Source organism: Armigeres subalbatus, chromosome 1, assembly GCF_024139115.2.
Source record: "Armigeres subalbatus isolate Guangzhou_Male chromosome 1, GZ_Asu_2, whole genome shotgun sequence".
Classification (NCBI taxonomy): Eukaryota; Metazoa; Arthropoda; class Insecta; order Diptera; family Culicidae; genus Armigeres; species Armigeres subalbatus.
In genome coordinates this window covers 33,293,381-33,316,452 of record NC_085139.1, presented here as the reverse complement: position 1 = coordinate 33,316,452, position 23,072 = coordinate 33,293,381, and the positions used below count along the sequence as shown (strand labels likewise).

Below are 23,072 nucleotides of genomic sequence, written 5' to 3'. Positions count from 1 at the left end.
TGTACTCTACTGGTAGACTCTGGAGCTGAACTTTCAATTCTTAAAATAAATAACATAGATCTTGGAAACTCACTTATTAATTCTTACGGAAAATGCACTATAACGGGAATAAATAATCTACCCGTAGAAACACTGGGTTCCACTTCAACAAAATTTCTCTCCTGAGCAATGTGGCAGTCGACCATACCTTTCAATTGGTTGACTCTTCCTTCCCGATCCCAACAGATGGTATTTTGGGGCGAGATTTTTTGACAAAATTTCGCTGTGTAATAAATTATGACACATGGCTTTTATCAGGAGTTTTCAATTCCACAGAAATTCATATCCCAATTGAAGACAATTTGAATGGTGAATTCGTTCTACCACCCCGATGTGAGGTGTTGAAACAAATTCATCTTGACGAATTATCAGAAGACCAGGTATTAATTTCGAATGAAATAAGTCCTGGAGTTTTTTGTGCCAATACCTTGATAAATAAAAATAACAAATTGGCAAAATTTATAAATACAACTGAAAATTTTGTTAAGATTGGCAAACATTTTTCTAAAACAGTGATACCCTTGAAAAATTACGATTGTTATTCTTTTGATACAGTTACCGTCGATGAACGAACGACAAAATTGCTTTCTGAACTGAAAACCGAGCACATACCACCTGATTATAAACAGAAACTTACGGATCTCTGTTTAAAATATAATGACGTGTTTGCTTTAAAAGGTGACATTTTAACCTGTAATAATTTTTATAAACAATCCATTAATTTGAATGATCGTAATCCAGTTTACATCAAGAACTACAGGACCCCAGAAGTTCACAGAAATGAAATTTGTAGCCAAGTAGAAAACATGCTGAACAATGAAATTATTAGACCTTCAGTCTCACCATATAACTCACCACTTTTATTAGTCCCTAAAAAAAGTTGCACTGAAGATAAAAAATGGCGCCTAGTAATCGATTTCAGGCAACTTAATAAGAAAGTAATTGCCGCCAAATTTCCTTTACCCATGATTGATGACATATTAGATCAATTGGGTAGAGCTAAATATTTTTCAACTCTCGATCTGATGTCTGGATTCCACCAGATCGAGATTGAAGAAGAATCTAAGAAATACACCGCCTTCTCCACAGCAAATGGTCACTATGAATTCAACCGGCTACCGTTTGGATTAAACATTTCTCCGAACAGTTTCCAACGAATGATGACCATTGCACTCAGTGGATTGCCACCTGAGTGTACTTTTCTTTACATCGATGACATTATCGTCATCGGATGCTCCGTAAAACATCATCTGCAATATTTGGAAAACGTCTGAAACTTCAACATTTTAACACCGAATCTTGATAAGTGTATTTTTTTCTGCGCCGATGTTACCTTTTTAGGACATCACGTATCTAGACATGGTATTTTACCTGATAAATCCAAACATGAAACTATAATTAATTATCCTACACCTAACAATGTCGACGACGTCAGAAGGTTCGTTGCCTTTTGCAACTATTACCGAAGATTCATCCCGTATTTTTCAGAAATTGCAGCACCCTTAAATGCTCTATTAAAGAAAAATGCCAAATTCATTTGGAGTGATGAATGCAAAAACGCATTTTCAACACTCAAAGATAAATTGATATCTCCACAAATACTAAAGTTTGCTAACTTCAACAAAAAATTTATATTATGCACAGACGCATCAAAGGTTGCGTGTGGAGCAGTTCTATCGCAACCATATGGAAATATTGATTTACCGATTTCGTATGCGAGTAGGACACTTACCAAAGGAGAGCAAAATAAGTCCACAATTGAACAAGAACTAACAGCAATACACTGGGCTATTACTTACTTTAGACCCTACTTATATGGTAGACGATTTACTGTTAGAACAGATCATCGTCCACTAGTATATTTATTTTCCATGAAGGACCCATCGTCAAAACTAACAAGGATGAGAATTGATCTGGAAGAATTTCAATTTGATATAGAATACGTGAAAGGAAAAGAAAATGTCGGGCCTGACGCTCTTTCGCGTATTGTTATCGATTCAGAAAGGCTTTCAAACATTCTCGCTTTACCCGTTCAAACGAGGTCTATGACGAAGCCACAAACGGCAATAGAAACCAAAAAGTCAACAGCTGTCGAGACTGATCACCTCAAAGCATTTGACTCAACCAATAACATTGATGCATTTAATATGCCAAAATTGATGTTCGAAACCCAAAATAATGACTTATACATAAAAATTATGACCAAGAATGTGAAAAAGGTCCTTGCTCAAGCGCATTTTCCTTATGCATTGAAACGGTTTGATTTTAAAGAATATATTCGCACGATTATTGAAATGGCCACAAACTTAAACATCAAACAATTAGCAATTGCAAACGATAACATAATATTTTCGCTGGTAGAAAAACAATTGTTCAAAGCAATTTGTAATGAAGTACTTGAATATGTCGACATAATATTTTACAATCCAGCACAAATTATTACATGCGAAAACAAAATCAACAAAATTATTTCGGAAAACCACGATACTCTTTTGGGAGGCCACGTTGGTACATCGAGATTACTTAGAAAACTAAGAAGGTCATACTATTGGACCAATATGAAAGGCACTATTAACAACTTCGTTAAAAGATGCACAAAATGTATACAAAACAAACACAAGCTTAACACCAAAGAAGCGTTTGTTGAAACTACAACCCCAGTTAGACCATTTGACGTCGTGTCCATTGACACGATTGGACCATTTACGAAATCCACAAGTGGAAATCGCTATGCATTGACAGCTCAATGCGAACTAACCAAATTTATAATAGTTGCACCAATTATTGATAAGCAAGCCAAAACACTTGCAAAGCTTTCGTTGAAAATTGCATTCTTGTGCATGGTTGCCCAATAGAAATCAAATCGGACATGGGAACCGAGTACAAGAATGAAATATTTCAAAATATTTGTAACTTTTAGATGTAGAGCAAAAATTTTCAACTGCTTACCATCCCGAAACTATTGGCAGTTTAGAAAGAAACCACCGCTGTTTAAATGAATTTCTACGCCACTTCATAAATGAACAGAAAGATGATTGGGACACCTGGTTACCATATTACGTTTTTAGCTACAATACAACTCCACATTCTACACTTCAATACTCACCATTTGAACTACTCTTCGGAAGACACGTGAATATTCCACAATCAATTCAGAAATCCTTGAATCTAGACCCAATATACAACTACGATTCCTACTACACAGAGCTTAAATTTAAAATTCAATCTACCATAGCTAAAGCAAGAAAATTACTTGAAAAATCAAAAGTTGACAGAGTACATAAGCAAATTACAGAAATAAACCCGATTCATATATCTAAAGGAGAAACAGTTTGGTTGAAAAATGAAAATAGGAGAAAATTGGATAAAGTTTATTTAGGGCCATTTGAAGTTATTGCTATAGACGACCCAAACGTAATAATTAGAAATAAAATCCATAACGAAACACAAAAAGTACATAAAAATAGGGTAATAAAATAAGTACATAAAATGAAAGCAAAATAACTATGAACAAATATAACTAAATGTATAATGATAATAACAATTATAATATCTATAAAAATAGGAAAGGGCGTTTGGACTGCACACCGAATAGAATGACTCCATTATATTACGTCATTCATCTAAAAAGGGGAGGTGTCGTAATATAAACGCATCATCATTTCACATCTGAATTATCTCAGTAACATCTCTATTTTCAAGTGGTTCAATTCTCACGAACCAACTAAACCAACATCTGGTTGCCATGCAATTTTAGTGACATTATTTTATAAAACGATGACACCATGCTGAGTGCATCGTCCGGCAAGTCGTTGCCAGCAAGAAGGTCAAATTACAGACCTCCTTGACGGCAACGTATCCTGCTAATAGGAACGCAACCCTTAACGCATACGTTGCATTTCATTTTTTACAGTACAAGCATATATCAATCACCAATAGTCAAACGCAGTCCAGGCGTCTATCTCTTACTCTGTTTCCCACTCTTCTATCTCTGTTATTTTCTGTAGACTTATGTAGACTTAATTAAGAATAAAACTTATTTGGAAATAAATCGAAACATTCAAGATTCAACAATCAACAGTGAAGGTTGTTCTGACTACTGATGACAACCCATCACACGGCGCAGTCGAACTCCTTACAAAATGATTTGAAACTATCACTAACGAATTGGGGCCCATTGTCGGAACGTAGTATCTCCGGGATTCCGAAACGAGTGAAGGTCTCAAAAAGTGCTTCAATCGTTAGCTCAGCAGTCGTCTTCTTCATCACCACCACTTCTACAAACCTACTGAAGTAGTCAACAATGACCAGCAAACAGTGACCGCTTGGGAGCGGTCCCAGAAAGTCCACTGCCACGTCTGTCCAGGCTTTATCCGGCATCTTAGTTCTAAGCATCGGCTCCGGTGGTCCAAGTGATGATACTAAGGTGCATGGGTTACACTGTTTTACATACTTTTCGCATTGATCATCCATTTTAGGCCACCATGTCTTCTGCCTTAGTCGTCGCTTCATAGTGCTCATCCCTGGATGTCCATCGTGTGCACATTCAAGGACCTGTTTTTGTAATAGCTCGGGAATCAACAGTCGGTCACCTCTCATAATCACCCCTTCTGCTACATGCAACTCTGACTTGAACGGCTTATACAACTTTACGTTATCTGTCCATAATCCGGTTTCCAAAACTTTGATTAGCTCTTGGAGTATCGTATCCTTCTGGGTTTCTTCGACCACCTTTTGTAACGTAACAGCCTCTGGAATAGCAGCCTCCACTAACTGATGAATATACATGTCCGCTCGATCATCAAAAGCTTTCGCTTCCGAGAGTGATAATCGCGACAAGGCATCGGCTAGATTAGTTGCCCCTGGTTCATGGATTATTTCGTAATTATATGATTGAAGACGCATTACCCAACGTTCTATCCTTGGACATGGTTTGGAGCGGGGGCTAAACAGAAATTTTAAGGCTTTGCAATCTGTGATTAGTTGAAATTTTGTGCCCAACAGATACAGTTGAAATTTCTCAACTGCCCATACTAATGCCAGTGCCTCACGCTCAGTCTGAAAATATTTCTTTTCTAGATCCGTTAGCGCTTTGCTAGCAAACGCAATAATTCGGGTGGCTCCTGCTTTATTCTGTTGTAATAGGACTGCTCCTAAACCCTCTGGACTTGCGTCGGCAATGAGTTTCGTCTTATCTTCCCTGGCAAAATATCCTAAGTACCCTACTTGGCAACCTGCTTCCTTGATATCGTTGAAAGCTTGCCGGTGGGTTTCATTCCACTGGAAACAGGTGCCCTGTTTTAGGAGTTGTCTGAGTGTATCCGTCTTAGTCGCTAAGTTTGGTATGAAACGACCTATGTAGGTGATTAACCCCAAGAAACTCCTTAGTTCAGATAAGTTTCCTGGTTCTCTGAAGTTTTTGATCGCCGTTAGCCGATGTTCTGTCGGTCGTATTCCATTTTTATCCAGAATATGCCCCAGAAAATCTAACTGTTCAACACCGTAGACACATTTTTGTCCATTCAAAAGGATGTTATACTCCTTCAGACGCTCCTTCAATAAATTTAGTCTCATATCATGCTCTTTTCTATTGGCTCCATACACCATTACGTCATCCAGGTATACCACAATCCCGTCCAAACCTGCTAAAATCGACTCCATGGTTTTTTGGAAAATTTCCGGAGCGCAACTAATCCCGAACATCAGCCTTTTAAATCTATTTAAATGAGAAAAATTTACGAGAAGAAAAATAGTGTACCATAACGGATTTCATTTTATTATTTTATTCCAAATTCAATCTCAGTGCATTTATTTATTCCTTCAAATGAAGTGAAACAAGAGCTATATAAAAGTGATTTACCTGAACAATCCGTTCTTGGTAATAAACGTTGTAATGGTTCGCGATTTCTCTGAAATTTCTAGCTGGTGATAAGCGTCCTTTACATCCAGCTTAGAAAATACCGTTGCTCCACTGACGGAACCAAATAGTTGCTCTACCGTGGGTAGAGGGTGTGTTTCTCGAACAATCGCCTGATTCGCACGGCGCATGTCGATACATAATCTGACTTCTCCTGAATCCTTAAGCACCGGCACCATTGGTGAAACCCACCGCGATGGCCCGCGAACTCTTTCAATGATCCCACGCGCTAACATCATCCTCAGTTTTTCCTCTACCTTTTCTTCCAAAGCAAATGGTACCCGCCTGTAGGGTTTCTGTACTGGTTGAATGCTCTCATCAATTGGAATTTCAACCACTACACCTTTGAATTTCGTGAACTCCTGTTCTTGCTCGATGTTTCCAATGTCGAAGCCAACCTTCAAGACGCCAAGCTATTTTGCGGTTTGATCTCCCAATAAGCATTGTTTACCCTCCTTGGCTACATAGAACGTTGCTTCAGTATGCTTTGCCCCACCGTATATGGTTGCTGCGAAACTACCCATGATTTCCATCGGTCTGCTCGAAGCGTAGCTGGTAAAGTCTTTACTCACCGCAGTAGTCATTTCCGATACTCCAACTTTCAAACGTTTCATTTCCTCCCACGTCGACATACTGATTATGTTCGCTGCTGCTCCTGAATCGATGATCATTGGTACCTCCACACCGCCGATCTGAAACAAGAATGTGTTCTTGCCCATGGCGTAGAAAATGTATCCATCTTCGCCTTTATCTTGTTCTTCCTTCTCTACAACTGATCTGACACGTTTGACCGGGACTGGACCACGTTGGTCACTATTAGGTCTCTTCAGACACTGACGTGCAAAATGTCCATATCCTCGGCATTTCAAACATTGCGCTTTGATAGCCGGGCAAACATCTGCACCTTTTACGTGTCCCTTCTTTCCACAGGCAAAACAGACAGGCTCAGATCGAGTGAAGTTATTACTACTCTGACTCGGGGGAAAACGGTTATTCGACCATTGAAAAGGTTTCTTGGAATACACTTGCCTCGTTTGAGCCGGCGATACTTGACTTCGGTATGTCTGCGGTACTTGACTTCGATATGCCAATCTGTTAATGGTATCACTAGTTTACCATATTCAACATACGACCGCCTTTTTTTCATTCAGCATCATTTACGGTTTCGTTTTTAGTAATTTTTCTCAGAGCTTTTCTTTTCCTGTACTTCACTCTTTCTCTTCTTTCCACCAACACATAAATCTTCCCAAGCGCGTTCCAGAACCACCATTTTTTTTTTTGAATGATGTGCCGAATTATATAACATTTCAAACAAGAATTACATTGCAATTTCACAAAGTTCAACCGATTACTTACATTTTACCGTCGTCGCCAAATGTGCTAACGGGGTATTCGGATTTCGTATAGATAAACTAAGTACACCACGGGTAATTTATAAACCGTACCGCACCGCGAGGGCACACCTTTACTCGTCCCTGGCTGTAGTTCAACTCCCTTTGCGATTCGCTTCGTAGTTTCTCTACACTCTATTTCTACACATTTCTCTAGGGTAGCAACTTCAATAATAGTCCGATACGACAGAGATATATCAGCTTCCACACTGATATTCTTCCCTCCCCCTTCATACGGGAGCTTGGCAGAAGGAAGGTCGTGCGATATGTGCCATCACAAATATTGCCCTCCGCTCGCTTTCAAATCGACTTCTATAAAAACATTCTTCATTCCTGCCGTATCCTAACGGAACTATCAATTCTATACTTTCGCCTCTAATGCTATCATGAAAATGTACGTCCAAGTTTGGAAGATGATATTAGCATTTCCATATCATTGTAAATCGTTTAACTTCACGTAGAAGTAACACACACGAAATCATTAATTTAGTGGAATTTCATGCAAAATGCCGAAATCTCAGCCTTTGAATAAGCAGATTTAATCTGCAAAAATCTCTTATGAGAGCTTTGGGGCACCCGAAGGTCATTCAGAACTTTTGCCTAAGCGGCAGTTCGATTGAGACACGATCAACACTAAAGTATTCAAACAGATATTAGAAGAATTGATCATGATTTGAATAACGCATGCAGGTATGTAAGAAATGTGTTTTTCAAACGTGCAAACACTGCATAACTTTACAGAATAAAATTAGACTGCTCAAGGAGCAAATTAACAAGTTAACGAGCACATTTCAAACCTGACACTAATACCCAATGAATATACCAGTGAGACATACAGGGGTTAGGCAAAATGATTGAGATTGGCAAAATTTGGCCCAAATACAAATCCTTATAATTTTTTGAAAAAAAAAATGATGAAATTGGACAAAACCGGAAGCATTCGACGGCAAATTTAGTCAAGATTTAGGAACATGTGCGGTCACGAATACTGGCCACCGGACACCGGAGATGTTCCGGATTTTCGGAGGCCATGTCAAATACATATTTTTTCTGCCGCTCGTATTTTTGTGTGGTTTGAAGTTACATCGATGAACATTATTTTCCTAGAAACTAGATCTTATTGAAAATTGAATGCGGGCTGTTGCGCTAAGATCCGTTGAAAAACATCCGAGATAAGGCCATTTCAGTAAACCTGGTTCCGGATACTATGGTCAATTATGTGTATCCTTCCAATCACGTATATATTATCCGGTACCATATCAATATTGGTATCAAACTTCAAGATTTTTCTGTGATGATTTCCTGAATATGACGTCTGTTTTTCATTTTTGCGAAAGATCCGCAGGTCGCGTTCCACTTGGTCGATCCACCGTGACCGCATCGCGCCTCTTATTCTTGTACCGGTCGGATCATAATCGAGCACCATCTCAATCGGGTTGTTGTCTGACATTCTCGCTACATGCCCGGCCCACCGTAACCGCCAAAATTGTACCATGTGGTAGTTCTCCTAACAGTTACAACTCGTTGTTCATTGGCCTCCACCACCAACTCCATTTGCTTCCGCAATACCTTCCATTCGGAAACTCCAAGGGCGCGTTGGTCGACCGCCAGCAACATCCAACTGTCGTGGCCATAGAGGCAGACCAGTCTAATGAGCGTTTTGTAGATGGTCAACTTCGTGCTGCGGCGAACTCTATTCGACAGGAGAGTCCAAAAGCATCTCCATGAAAAACCTTGAACTTTGATGCTCATTTTGATATGGTTTCGAACATTTTGCAAATTGGCCACATCCCCAGGACACCTGGAACCTACTACAGAGTGGTCATGACAGCTGCTGGTTCTAAAATGCATTTAAAGGTATCACCTCGAAAAATCTTGAAGTTTGGTACCCATATTGATAGGGTTCTGAACGTTTTTCAAATTGACCACTTCCCCCGGGGCACCTGGAACCTACTACATACAGAGTGGCTAGGGAAACTGATCGTGAAAAACCTTGAACTTTGATGCTCATTTTGATATGGTTTCGAACATTTTGCAAATTGGCCACTTCCCCAGGACACCTGGAACCTACTACAGAGTGGTCATGACAGCTGCTGGTTCTAAAATGCATTTAAAAATATCACCTCGAAAAATCTTGAAGTTTGATACCAATATTGATAGGGTTCTGAACGTTTTTCAAATTGACCACTTCCCCCGGGGCACCTGAAACCTACCACAGAGTGGTCAGGGCACCTGGAACCTACTACAGAGTGGTCAGAGGAACTGACCATCCTGAATATGCTTCCTAAAGCATCTTCATGAAAAATCTTGAAGTTTGATACCCATATTGATAGGGTTCTGAACGTTTTTCAAATTGGCCACTTCCCCCGGGGCACCTGGAACCTACTACAGAGTGGTCAGGGCAACTGATCGTCCTGCACATGCTTCCTGTAGCATCTCCATGAAAAATCTTGAAGTTTGATACCAATATTGATATGGTACCGGATAATATATACGTGATGACCATAGTATCCGGAACCAGGTTTACTGAAATGGCCATATCTCGGATGTTTTTCAACGGATCTTAGCGCAACAGCCCGCATTCAATTTTCAATAAGATCTAGTTTCTAGGAAAATAATGTTTATCGATGTAACTTCAAACCACACAAAAATACGAGCGGCAGAAAAAATGTGTTTTTGACATGGCCTCCGAAAATCCGGAACATCTCCGGTGTCCGGTGGCCAGTATTCGTGACCGCAAATGTTCCTAAATCTTGACTAAATTTGCCGTCGAATGCTTCCGGTTTTGTCCAATTTCATCAATTTCAAAAAGTTATAAGGATTTGAATTTGGGCCAAATTTTGCCTATCTCAATCATTTTGCCTAACCCCTGTAAGTACATACCTGAATTTCCTGAAAAACGTAGACTTTGTTATGTCCTACTTCAACTTCATTGAAGCAGGGTTCAGCGAAAGGAATTTTAAATGCAATCAACCAATTCAGAAGAATGTTCTTTATAGTATACTGTTCGTACACTGTTAAGTAGTAACTTTTAAGCTAGTTTACTACTTAGAGTCCTAACGGGCTCTTTCACTAACTCACGCTTGGAGAAGAGCGCCCCGGCAACAACAACCGCGCATGAACCGCAATGACCTCCGTATTTACATACAGTGGTCCCCGCAGCCCATCCGCGACATGTATGCTGCCGGGGTGAGTGAGGTGCTCACGGCAACAAAGTAGTCTCTACTGTAGACGTTGGTTTTGTTCGAGACGCCACCACTCTACAGCTTCGACATAATTTGTTTGGCTGCCATGTTCTTCTTCTTCTTATTGGCATTACATCCCCACACTGAGACAGAACCGCCTCGCAGCTTAGTGTTCATTAAGCACTTCCACAGTTATTAACTGCGTGGTTTCTAAGCCAGGTTACCATTTTTGCATGCGTATATCATGAGGCTAACACGATGATACTTTTATGCCTTTTGTAGCCGCGCGTCTTACCGCAGGCTAAGGAGGGCTGCCATGTTCACCCCATTCCAAATAACCTCATCCCGGTACATCCTCTTAATGAGGTTGTATCCATGCCGCTGACAAGCAACATGTCACGTCGTTCAACATCGTATCGCAGGCATGCGAACATCACATGCTCTGCCGACTTTTCCACGCCCATGCATTCCGGACAATCCGCAGAATCTGCGAATCCGAATCTTTGCAAAAACTTCTTACAGCAGCCATGTTCAGATAACACCTGTGTTAGGTGGAAATTTACCTGACCATGTTTTCTATTCACCCAGTTTGACACCTCCGGAATCAGTCTGTGAGTCCAACGACCTTTGACTGCAATGTCCCATGCTCTTTGCCATTTGAGTAACGAAGCTGCTTTTTGACACGTTGCACTTGCACCGAGTCCTTGTCGTTGAAGCACTCCACATCTTCCTCCAGAAGTCTGTCTATCGGCATCATCCCAGCAATGACGCACATCGCCTCATAAGATTTGGTGCGGTATGCGCTTGCAACCCGCAGACACATCAGCCAGTGTACCTTGATTAATTTCTTAACATTGCACCCGGCCTCTAGTGCTTTGGACTATGCTGGTACGCCGTATCGGATAATAGACAATGCTACGCCCGCTATAAGCCGAAGTCGGTGTTATATCATTCGCAAAGCTTTCTATTTTCACACCGACCGGGAGATTTAAGCGTAATACTCCGTCATACATGATATTTCACAGATCCTGTCCAAGGATCGATCTTTGTGGAACACCTGCTAACACTTCAATCGACTGCTGACCAGCGTCGGTGTCGACTAACAATATTCTGTTCTGAAGATAGCTTTTCAGAATCCCGCACAGATAATCCGGGACTCTCAAACGATGCAAGGAATCAGCTATAGCTGCCCAGCTAGCGTTATTAAATGCATTCTTTACGTCTAGTGTAATCAATGCACAGTACCTAATACCTCTCCTACTTAAATCACGCGCTATCTTAGCCGTTTCCGCTACCAACAGAATTGCTTCGATGGTAGAACGGCATTTGGGGAACACATACTGGTTGCTTGATAAGCGACCAGCACACTCCGTATAGTCCGTAAATCTATCGTCAATGTGTCGAGTAGTCAAATTGGTCTGTATGCCGAAAGGCTCTCCCGGGGATTTCCCAGGTTTAGGCACCAACTTCTGCCGTTTCCAACGATCTGGGAAGTTTAGTTCGTCCAGGAAACGTTGGATGCAGCTCCTGAACATATATGGAGCGGCAAGAATCGCGTACTTAAGGATCAGGTTCTGCGAAGATCAGCTATCGTGCTCGTCCACTAGTGCACCGGTTTGCGAATGCCGGTTGGCTTAGTCCTCCTGGGCAACTCATCACCACTAAGGCCTAGAGTTCGATTTCCCCACCGTAGTGATTCTTCCAGCAGTTCTGGGTCGAACTGCGAGGTACGCCATCCTAGCTCTGCTTTACTGACCTGTCTTGTGGTTCTGTTTGGGGTATTGCTGACCATAAAACGTATTTCCGGATGGTCACTAGCAGTATAACCTTCGCGAATCCTCCATTCAGGCTCCACCGTTCATCCCGCGCAGTTGCTACAACTGATGGTTTAAGACCAGTTAATTAGGACTCGCTACAAAATTATCCTACACCCTAGTACACTGCTCTACCCAAGTAACATTTAAAGTTTTATAACGCTCTTGAAGACTATAATTTACTCTTCTAGAGTTCAATAAAACTACCATAAAACCAAAATGTTACTAGGGCTATGCTCCATCTAGAAAGAAAAAGTAAACTCCGTGTCGGAGACGAGGCAGCCTAGGTCTGAAAGTCTCCTTAATGAAGATAATATAAAAAGTAAACTCCGTTTACCTTTGCTATAACAAAACCCTCATAATCAGGAGATGACACTATTTCCTGGATGGGTAACCTCCCGCAAGTCCAGATGGTCACTATTCCGAACGTATCCTCAATCCAACTGGTATGTTTAGCAGGGATGGGGTACGGGTCGGACAGCAAGGCAACATCAGTCTTCTTCTCGTGCACTGACTGTTGTAGTAGCGCTTGCGCTTTCTCGCAGTGGTTGAGATTTAGCTGAGCTACTTGCATGACCGAGCCCGTCTAGAGGACGTACATGCCTGCCCATTAAATGGGTGTTTGTTGTCTGTGCCAGGATCACCGATCAAACACCTCGGTGCAGCTCCACTCCGATCAGGACCTTAGCAGTCATATGACATGTCTGTTATCGAACCACTTGAAGCAGACCTGATGATTTCCAGAGTGAGTGTCCTCTTGAGCCGGTTAAGCGTCGACCCTGAGATTTAGAGGTGAACTCGTTTGGGGCGTGAGGACCATTGGCGTAACTAGCCCCGATGCCTGGGGGGTGGCTATAGCCCCTTCATCTATTTTGAGCTCCTCATTGTTAGTGGTAATGTGATACTTAATATCGGTTCAAACACCTTAGCCAATTGGGGATCAACCACACTCATCCATATTCCCTTTTCTCAAGCACGTGCTTTCTGTTGTTACGAAAGATTCCGAATGGAATCCTCCAGGAATTCCGACTGGAATATTTCAGGAATTCCGACGGGAATGTTCCAGGAGCTCCAACGAGAATGTTTCAGAGATTCTGTTGGGAATCCTCCAGGAATTCCAACGTGAATGTTCCAGGTATTTTGTAGGCAATGTTCCAGGGATATAGAAGCAAATCGTAAAAGGATACAAAGCAATCTGTCGAGGGATCCCGAAGTCAATCGTCGAGGGACTTCGAATTAATCCTCTAGGGATTCCGAAATGAATCTTCCAGCGATTCCGAAGAGAATCCTCCAGGGATGCTGAAGCAAATCGTCAAGGAGTTCCGAAGCAAATCTCCGAACGATTCCGAAACAAATCTTTGAACGATTCCGAAGCAAAACCTCCATGGTTTATAAAGAGTATGCCCCACAGATTCCCAAGGGCATCCCTCAGCGATACTGAAAAGAATCCAGTGTGAATTCTTTCGGAATCCGGTTGGAATACTTCAATGATTCTGGAAGAAATTCTTCAGAGATCTTCAGAGAGAATTCTTCTTGGATTCTGATGAGAATCTCTTTCTGATGCTGAAGGGAATTGTGGAGATTATTATGCTGCTGGGCAAGCAGAATTCTGCTGGAAAACTGTCACTCCAGTCCGTAATGGATGACCATATGCCTTTGACTGCTGGCGAAGTACCACGATTGCTTTGATTGATATTTTGGTGATTCTCCGCTGTTGTTCATATCAAGCTTACTTTGATGCTTTCAAATTGATTAGACATTGCCTTTTCATAATTAACACCAAGTGCAATTTAACTGCCACATAGGAATATTTCTCAGAAGAGAGAAACAAGCTCATTTGTCTTCCACTCATTTCATTATGATAGGGTGGATATGGGAGATAACACTTTTGTCTTCAAACTTTTGCAGTGATTCGCTATGCCATATGTTGAAAATTTACTTGCCAAATAATTGACTCATCCGCACAAAGCAGAACAAAATATTTAGATGGTCCCGCGATCGTTCTGCGTGCTAAAAGAAAAACGATCGCACGCGTTCTTAATTTTTACTTTCTACCGTCGTCATGATGTTTTGTCCTTTGAAAAAGTTCGTTTCGGATTAAGGACCGGCTTCTTTTCAATTCACATTTCAAATCACTAACAACAGCAACATGAGACAACGGACAGGACACATAATACCCAATGGACCAGTAGAGAATTTTTCGTACACGAAAAGTTTTCCTCCCTACCGGGGCGGGAATCGAACCCACACTTCCTAGCACATGCGTCTAGACGATCGAAGTCGCTAATCCCACGTCCACGAAACTCACCAAAAATAATTTGCCTCTGTAATCACCATCAAGAACTACTCAATAGTTCTAGTCTTATGAGAAAAATCTGACTTAGGAGCTTTCATTAGTGATAACCACTCGGTTCGGCCGTACCGTAGAATTTTTTTTAATTATTTTCCACAGAAAATTCCTTTGAATTTCTATTCGAAAGTTTTCTGAATTTTGTAAGCTGTAAACCATATCACGGCAATTTCTCAGATTGCCCGTTTTGTGAGTTTTTGAGTTTTTTTCTTCTTCTTGTTTTCTGATATCATCTTTGTTGTATTATAAGAGCAACTTGAATGTCAATTGGGACGCACTTTTATGTTGAGCTTTAACTACCAAACTGAATGTTCATAAAACAAAACATTAATTACAATTGACAATAACTGAATGCCTTTTATCTTTATGTAATTTAAAAGCGTTATATAAGTACCAATTTCTATCGACTAAAAAAAATTGAACAGTAATATGCATCTGCAAAATAATTTTAGCTTCTGGCGATAACAGAAGTTTCCAAGTCCAACAAAAGAAAAACCTTCATTACTTCATTATAGGACAAGTAACTTACCCAAGATTCATGAAGATATTCAACCAATTGAATAACAGATTAGGAATCTGTGACGCAAATCCAACGTACGAGAGAAAATACGTTCCATACTCAGATTCCACTCCGGTATAGTTTTGACTTAGTTTGTAATCTACAAAGTACTGTAAAGAAATCGTAAACAAATTAATTGAAAGTCATAACTACCAAATAATAAATTTAAACAGAAGGAAAACTCACCGATTTGGCAGTGATGAACATGTTCCAGGGCATCAGCGTACCCACGCCGTGGATCATAAGCGTAAGGAAAACGAGCAGCAGTTTGTCGCCCGGTGGATTCAGCTCCATGTTGGCCCGCTCCATGGTCATCCCTGGAAGGAAACCGACCCGAATTAGCAGATAGTACAGGGTGAATAACATTTTCGCCGATTCTGGGCGATGATGCACGGGATGGGACGCGAGGAGATTAGAGGTCACACTGCCGCAAAATTTTCTAATATGGCGATCCTGTCGCGAGGAGTGCACTTTTCGGAATGAGGAATTGAACATCACACGCAAAAGGAAAACGGGCATCCGTCTGATCGGAGGGATACAGGGGGCGTGCGTGGTGAGGAAGAAATAAGATGGGCTGCCGTGCGGTGCTGTCCGCCCTTGTGCCAGAAGGGACTCTTGAGCAGTAGTTCTCAGATGGGTTCCGTTAGTGGATCACATTACCAACATAACATACCATCAAAAACAACAAAACACGACACAAATTGAGCCTAAGTTGACTTTTTTGCGAATTTATTGATATAGGACTATGTTATTAATAATAGAACAGTTACCCATACAATTGATTGTTTCAAACTCATTCGGTGCTTGTCATGTAAATGTAAAAATAATGATCTATGCATATAGCTTCAGTTGGACATCATCCATTGGCAGACACTTATAGATGGCATGATGAATGTACTTAGTGTGGTATTCTAAAAAATCTGATGCTTTCATCATGGCTTTCCGTAAACTCAGAAGGTCAGAAAATCACAAAAATCCTCTTAAGGCTAAAACTTACCAACTAGCAACAACGTGGACTACTGCGCGAAACCTCCCGCAACATGCGGAAACGCATATCTCCCAACAAGCGGAATGGAGAAAGAAGAAAATAAAGAAGGAAGAAATAAGAAGGAAGGGAAAAGAAAAACGAAAGAAGAAATACAGAAGAAGGGAAAAGGAAGAAAAAAGAAGGAAGAAGAAATAAGTAGTGAAGAAGAATGAGGAAAAAAGAAAAAGAAAGAAAAAAGAAGATGGGTAGAAGAAGAGTGAAGTAAGAAAGGAGAAGGAAGAAGGGGTAAGACGAAAGAAAGACTTCCCATTTATCACTTTTTGCTTCTTTCTGTTCATTCGGTTAATGGCCGCCTAATGACCCTTCGGCCAAATGGTCTTCGGCCTAATGGCCAGACACCGTTCAAAATCACATTTTTTTCCCTGATGCAGTAAACAAATATTTCGTTTATGACCTGTCCCTGTTTAAACATGATGAAAGAAGTACATAAAATACCTGAAAAAATGAAAAAAATACACATACTCTGCAACACCCCCAGTTGGGTTAATAAAATCTGATTATGAAATGGGTCTGTCGGTGCTCGGAATCGTTATCAGGCCTTTTCAAATCAAGTAAAATTAAACTCTAAAGTCACAAAGTCATTAAACTTCCCGTAACACGGTAGATCACTTTGACGTAGTGTGTTGCGGTGTAAGATCTACCAAACAGAGCCCTAGCCTAATCCATTTTTCTAGCTAGGGCAATAAGTTGTGGTAATTAAGGTTTCATCGTATTTAGTCCTCGCTACCAACAGCAGTCTCAGAAATAAAACATAATCAATGTTACCTTGCAGACAGTCGAAAGACTCGAATTCCTCTTGTTTGAGGCTAAACTGTATGCAGCGGAAACAACTTTTCAAGCAATTAGTTAAAAAACCTCGGTACCCGGTCCTAGGCTGAACTGACTGCTGGAAAAATCGAGTTAGGGGTTTAAATACGTACTAACTCTTCTTGAACTGGTGAACGATGGTAGTGAGAGGAACACACGGAAGTTCTTATTACTGAACAAATTCTCTTGCTTGAAATGGTCTTGTAGACAGAGCTAAATCCCGGGTTTTCATTGTTTACTGGTGATATTCTAGAAGCAAGACAAGGATGTGGCTAGGGCTCCGATGCATGGCCAAAAACAGTATTACTGTTCTGTTTTCTCAAGAAAGGATTGATTTCCCATTGATAAGGGGCGCGCCTTCAATGGGATTGCTCTCTATGAAGGGTCTAAATAGCGGGACCTTGTCATGGTGGTCTTGAGAAAACAAAACAACTACTGTATCGAAACCGATACTGCATTGCTTCTCAATAGCACTGGAGTAATTCGACATGCACTTAAACACTAAGGATACGGGTAACGCTACAATAGATCTAATAATTGGTCGCAGTGGCACACCCGAACAGGAAAAAAAAAAGTCAGTCGGAATGTGGTTTGGAACGCCTACTGCCTACTGGACCTAGTTGGGTTAATAAAATCTTAATCTGGGGTGAGATAGTCGACGGTTAGTACCAAGAAAATTCAACACCGGAGTGAGTCTTTCAAAGGTTTGAATACACCACAGAACCTAGTTCGGCCAATGAAAACTAGCACTGAAGTGGGTTGATCTTTTTTCGGAATTACTATTCGACCCTAGTCTCTTCGAAGGAATTGATGAACTTAGTTAGGTCAATACAACCTAAAATTGGTGTGATTGGTCGGAATCGTTATTAGGCCTTGTAAGATCAAATGGGTTGATTGGTGGACGAAATCACCATCGAATATCTACCCGGATCATAGAAAATCCAACTCTAAGGTGGTTGTGCCGGTTTGTAGGCACATCTGCATATAGTTGAGCAAATAAAATTAATCAGATCAGAAACAGTATGGTTAAGAAAAAAAAAATGCTCAGATCCAATTTGATTTCTTTTAACTATCATTTATTTGAAAGGCTCATTTGCCGTGAAGTGTTACGGAGCCGGAATCATGTTTTTCAATACAGTTTTTCATAATTCTAACACACAAATCGGGACTAATTTGCAATTTGGGCGTAACTTATTTTGTAAAAAAACATTAGAAGGTGAATTTCTGCTGAAGCAAGCATTTCCTGAGAAAACCACGGTATGTATCCGAAAGAATAGGTTTTCCTCTAGCAGGTAAGAGAATTAGTTTTGGAGGAAAACGCTTCCATTCTACGCCCAATCGTTAAGCCCAAATCGCAAATCGGTTCCGAAATGTTAGTTTTGGGGAACCGAAAGACTTGCGGAATACAATTATACAGTAGGAAAGGAAGGTATATTAGGGTGCTTATGTTCACATGGTTAACATCCTTGGCGATGATTCACACATGGGACTTGGAAATGGGACAAACATTTTTGGGAGACAACAACGGGAGGAAGACATACGTATGGGGTTTAACGGTAGACAAAAAGAAGAAGACATTCTTAAGGGATTACGACATCAAAAGGGGTAGGTGGACGACGATTACAGTCTAATATCAGCAACTTTCAAAAATTGGTGGACAAGGGACATGTCTAGGAACTTTTTTCAAATGGGCGTAATTGATTTCGACCTTGATTTTGGTAAAGGCGACTGCGCTCTTAATTACAACTATTTTGGTCAATTAATGTACCCAATGCTGAATAGAAATAGTGGGAGTCGTTTCTAATATCTAGGTCAAATACAATTACACTTATTTGAAAAAAGTTACTAGATGTATTCGAGATCAAGACCCGCAAACACTTCCTTTGGGTGCTTTTTCAAACCCAGAGATATTCAGTTAGCGCAAATATGGGGCCACGATGCTCCTCGCACGACGACACATGGTTCGAATGAAGTCTCGCCCCAAATTCATTTTTTTGAACCATGGCCGCTTCGACACCTGTTGGCAAATGGAATCAGAGATCTACCCATGTCCATTTGTCCATTTTTGTTGCCAGCTGATCAAGGTTTCCTGACGAACAACTGAAAAAAAAAATCATCGAAGGTTATTTGCTGATCGTAAATATCACCTTCCATAGCGTCCACCAGAGTCCTAGAGAATTCGCTTTCTCATTTCCCGAAATCGAGCAATGAGACGGGACCCAAGCCATGGTGATTGTGTAAGACCGTTGTGATAATTCACTCAAAGCTTTCCGTATCCCATTCAGAAGATACGCTGAGTGTACATATACTCGGAGCAAGAATCTTTTAGCTCAATGTAGGCGCTATGAAAAACGTTGAAAACACCGAAACCAGTGGATTTTGACTCATCTGTAAAAAAGCTTCTCTCCTCACAGGCGTGCCAGCATCTGGATGTGATTATTATTAGAAGAAAACCAGAAAAATTCGCAATGAACACTTATAGTCAAGAAGGTTTTTCTTCTCCAATCAATTAACGCCCTATTAACAATGTTAACGAAGCAAATATTTAGTTACCTGAGGGTGGTTTGAAGGCGTGTCCTAAAGTAGATGTTGCACCTAACGCATATCTTAAAAAAATGTCGATATCAATCTGTGTGCAAAGTCAGTTACGATGGCATCAATCACATAGTTTGGCGCTGCACAGAGAATGATACCTTCAGTTACCAGTTTGAGATACCCTTCAGGCCCGAAGGGGTGCTAAAAACTAGCTAGTACGTCTCCGAAGGTTGAAGGAAACGTAAAACAGACAGCGAGGCTATTTATCACCTTTCTCAGGAAGTCCTACCCCCATCCCCCTGGTTTTCAGCCGTGATACGAGCAAACTTAGGAAGATCGGTTAACCAAACCCAACTGGAACTAGGGTATCCAATCATGGTTTGAACTAGTGAAAAGCGTATCATGGTTTGAACCATTTTGAAATCAGTAGAACTTATCATCTCATTGGCAGGAAATGAACCTTAAACAGCATGAAAGGCATAATTAGGTATACTGGAAGTGATAGAGTTTATTTAAACATTCGTACATATAGTTTAAGTAATAAAATGGAGCCAGAGATGGATTAATGCCAGAGATGGCGTTTTTTCAGTGGTAGTAAAATCGAAATTTCATCACTATAAAACTACTAATCAGTGCAAACTAAGTGCATGAGATAATCTTTTCACCTCATGCTTCTTTCCTTATCACTACTTTCTTCTAAAACACTTCCATTTTCCATAAATTTGCAAAATACTTGATTTTTCCATACATTTTATCGATTTCCAACTACCATTCTTCCATGAGCTCATGGTGGAAAATGTGAAAATCTCAGAACATAGAGTAGCAGGCTTAACAACACAGATAGAAACACCGGTATCGCCACTCAGTGACGAGTACCGTAAACATGGTGCACGGAAGGTTGTTGTCTACACACGCAAAAAAAATGTTGCGGTCGAAACTACCATTCCGAGGGTTAATTTAAGAATACGCACCGACGATTTTCAGCAGACAACAAACCCGTTTGATTTTACCATGCGGGCAGTAAAAATCAACTGTGGTCCTGGTGGAATGTTGTTGCATGAACTGAATCAATGGTGAATTTGTCCGAATGCGTAGTTAATTTAACTGAAAATTTGTGGTTGTTTTAAAAACATGGCGTAGTCTACAAAATAGTAACCGTTACCATGGAATTTTTCTCAGTGCACTTTTTACGGCTGCTGCACCCTGGAAGTAAATGTCATCGAAGTAAACAGTCGGTCCCTTATTTGCGCTAAATCCCCCCCCCCACCAGTGGCATAATTTCAAAAAGTTCGTAAAGGACGCATTTTATGACACAGGAGTGAGATCAATATATCAAAAGAACGCTATTTTTATCTGTAATCGATTGACATCATCATACAAATGAGAAACAGTTATAAATAGTTAAAATAGTAACATTTATACAAGGTAAAAACTGATCATGGTTTGAACTAAATTCGTATCATGGTTTGAACTTGTAAGAGCAAGATTACCGGTGGTGAGTTTAAGCCGTTTGGCAGCGCAGTATCATTACTTGACACTTTACCGGTCGCTACTAAACGCGCTGCTATAACAGTAGCGCGACTGACAGGTGACCAAATTTGGTAGCGCGATAAGAGCGCTGCTATTTGATGAACTGTCAACTGTCAAACGTCGCCGGTACGGAATACAGCAACCAAATTGAGAGCCGAAAATAGTGACCGATACGGAAACGAGTGACAAAACTAAAATGAAAGCGCTGCGCGAGTGATTAAAATGCTCGCGACCGATAATGATGGTCTAAATGCAGTCATGTTCTGCTGTTGTCTGCTAGGAGCGCTGCATGCGCCTAGCTGGAGCATTTTGTTTACATTTCAAATATGAAAAAATCGAAATTTTCATTTCGTTAATTTAGACGATTTTCACACGTTTCGAGTTACTAATCCAATGCGAGAAGATGAATAGTAAAGCAAATTTGCTTTTCTATAGATTTCCTCAGCGTTTCATGCATGTGATAAGTATTATATTTAGGAGCTGCTGCACTAGTTCAAACCATGGTACGAATTTAGTTCAAACCATGAACAGTGTAGTTCAAACCATGGTACGAATCAAAGTTATGTAATTATTAAGTTTTTTCAATTAAACTAAGCATAAATATGTGCACCCAGGATGTTTTTAGAAAGATAATGAACTATGCTTACATATAAACTAGAAATTGCAATTGAGACATGTCCCTTTAATGGAATAAATTAACTTTGTTTTGACGGCTCATCTGAAACCCGCCATTTGGTTCAAACCATGATTGGATACCCTAGTGGGGAGAGTTTGCTCTTCTCCGGAGCGCCTGATAATCGTTCGTGTACCAGCGAGGAACTCTGAGCAAAACTGTGCACACTGTGTTGCAGTGTGTAAGAATCGAGATGGAAGATCCTTCAACATGATGTACCTATGCGTAGCCTGTTTACAGAAGATATTTCAGTTTGCAAAAAGATCGTGGTAGCAATCCACACGGAAGAAATTAACTACCCACTACACTACACTGTTCAATACTTTCAGTAAGCATGCCGTCCTATGATGGAAGCACCACGCTATACAACTCAGCAACATGCAATGTCCTTTGGCTCTGCCAAGTTCCAAATACTTTTTTGCCACGAAAAGTTTTGCAACAGAGCTGAGGTAGAAATCGAAGCCACACTCCGTAGCACAATACGTCTGAATGCCTTTCGACACTAATTACTCGCCCACGAAGCACACATTTTGAAAAGGCACCTCCCGTCAAGTTCTATCTACTCAGTAATTCCCTCAATTTCGAATTCAAGCCACAAATTCTCGCACTGATTGCACCCCGTATGGCATAAAATCGTTGGCATAATGCCAGACATAAAGTCGTTTGGCATAACGGCTATTTGACATAATGGTCGATTGGCATAGCAGTCATTTGACTTAAGGCTCTATAAATTGTAATCCACACGAATTCTAATACAGTTTTGAACTAAATTCATTTTTTTAGAGCTATTTACCGTCTTACCTCCATCATTGCATATTCATTGCATTTTGATATTAATTTTTATCTAAACTAAAAACTACTGAGGAATTGCTGGAAAAATGCTGAAAACTGCCTGCCTCAAAGTAAGAGCTCACATTAATCATAATTCTCATTTTCTATTCATTCACCTTTGCCTGATTTCGAGCTAATGTCTATTTCTGAATATTAAGGGACTACATATACCATTTCCTTACTTCGTGAAAATGCCTTCTTTTAAAGAATGGATCACATTAAAGAAAGAATAATAACATTCATTATCTTGGGAAACATTCAAATGACCACTTCTTGGAGAACGCTTTCAAACGGAATTGCTTTTCGCGATTCTACTTAAGATAAAACCCAAATTAATCCACCTAGCGTTTATGATACCTTTCTCGCGCATTATAAAAATGAGAAAAAGATATA

General features: G+C 40.4%; 1 protein-coding gene across 3 annotated transcripts in view; it reads right to left on the bottom strand.

The window, feature by feature from the left end:
• Positions 1-23,072, bottom strand: part of LOC134223652 (equilibrative nucleoside transporter 1) — a 164,384-nt gene that overhangs the window by 13,829 nt on the left and 127,483 nt on the right. For all 3 annotated transcript variants that reach the window (XM_062702849.1, XM_062702843.1, XM_062702853.1), the window contains exons 4-5: positions 15,442-15,572; positions 15,226-15,365 (exon numbers count right to left, since the gene is read on the bottom strand). In XM_062702849.1, coding sequence (XP_062558833.1) covers positions 15,226-15,365; positions 15,442-15,572 — 271 coding nt within the window. The remainder of the gene's footprint in view (positions 1-15,225; positions 15,366-15,441; positions 15,573-23,072) is intronic.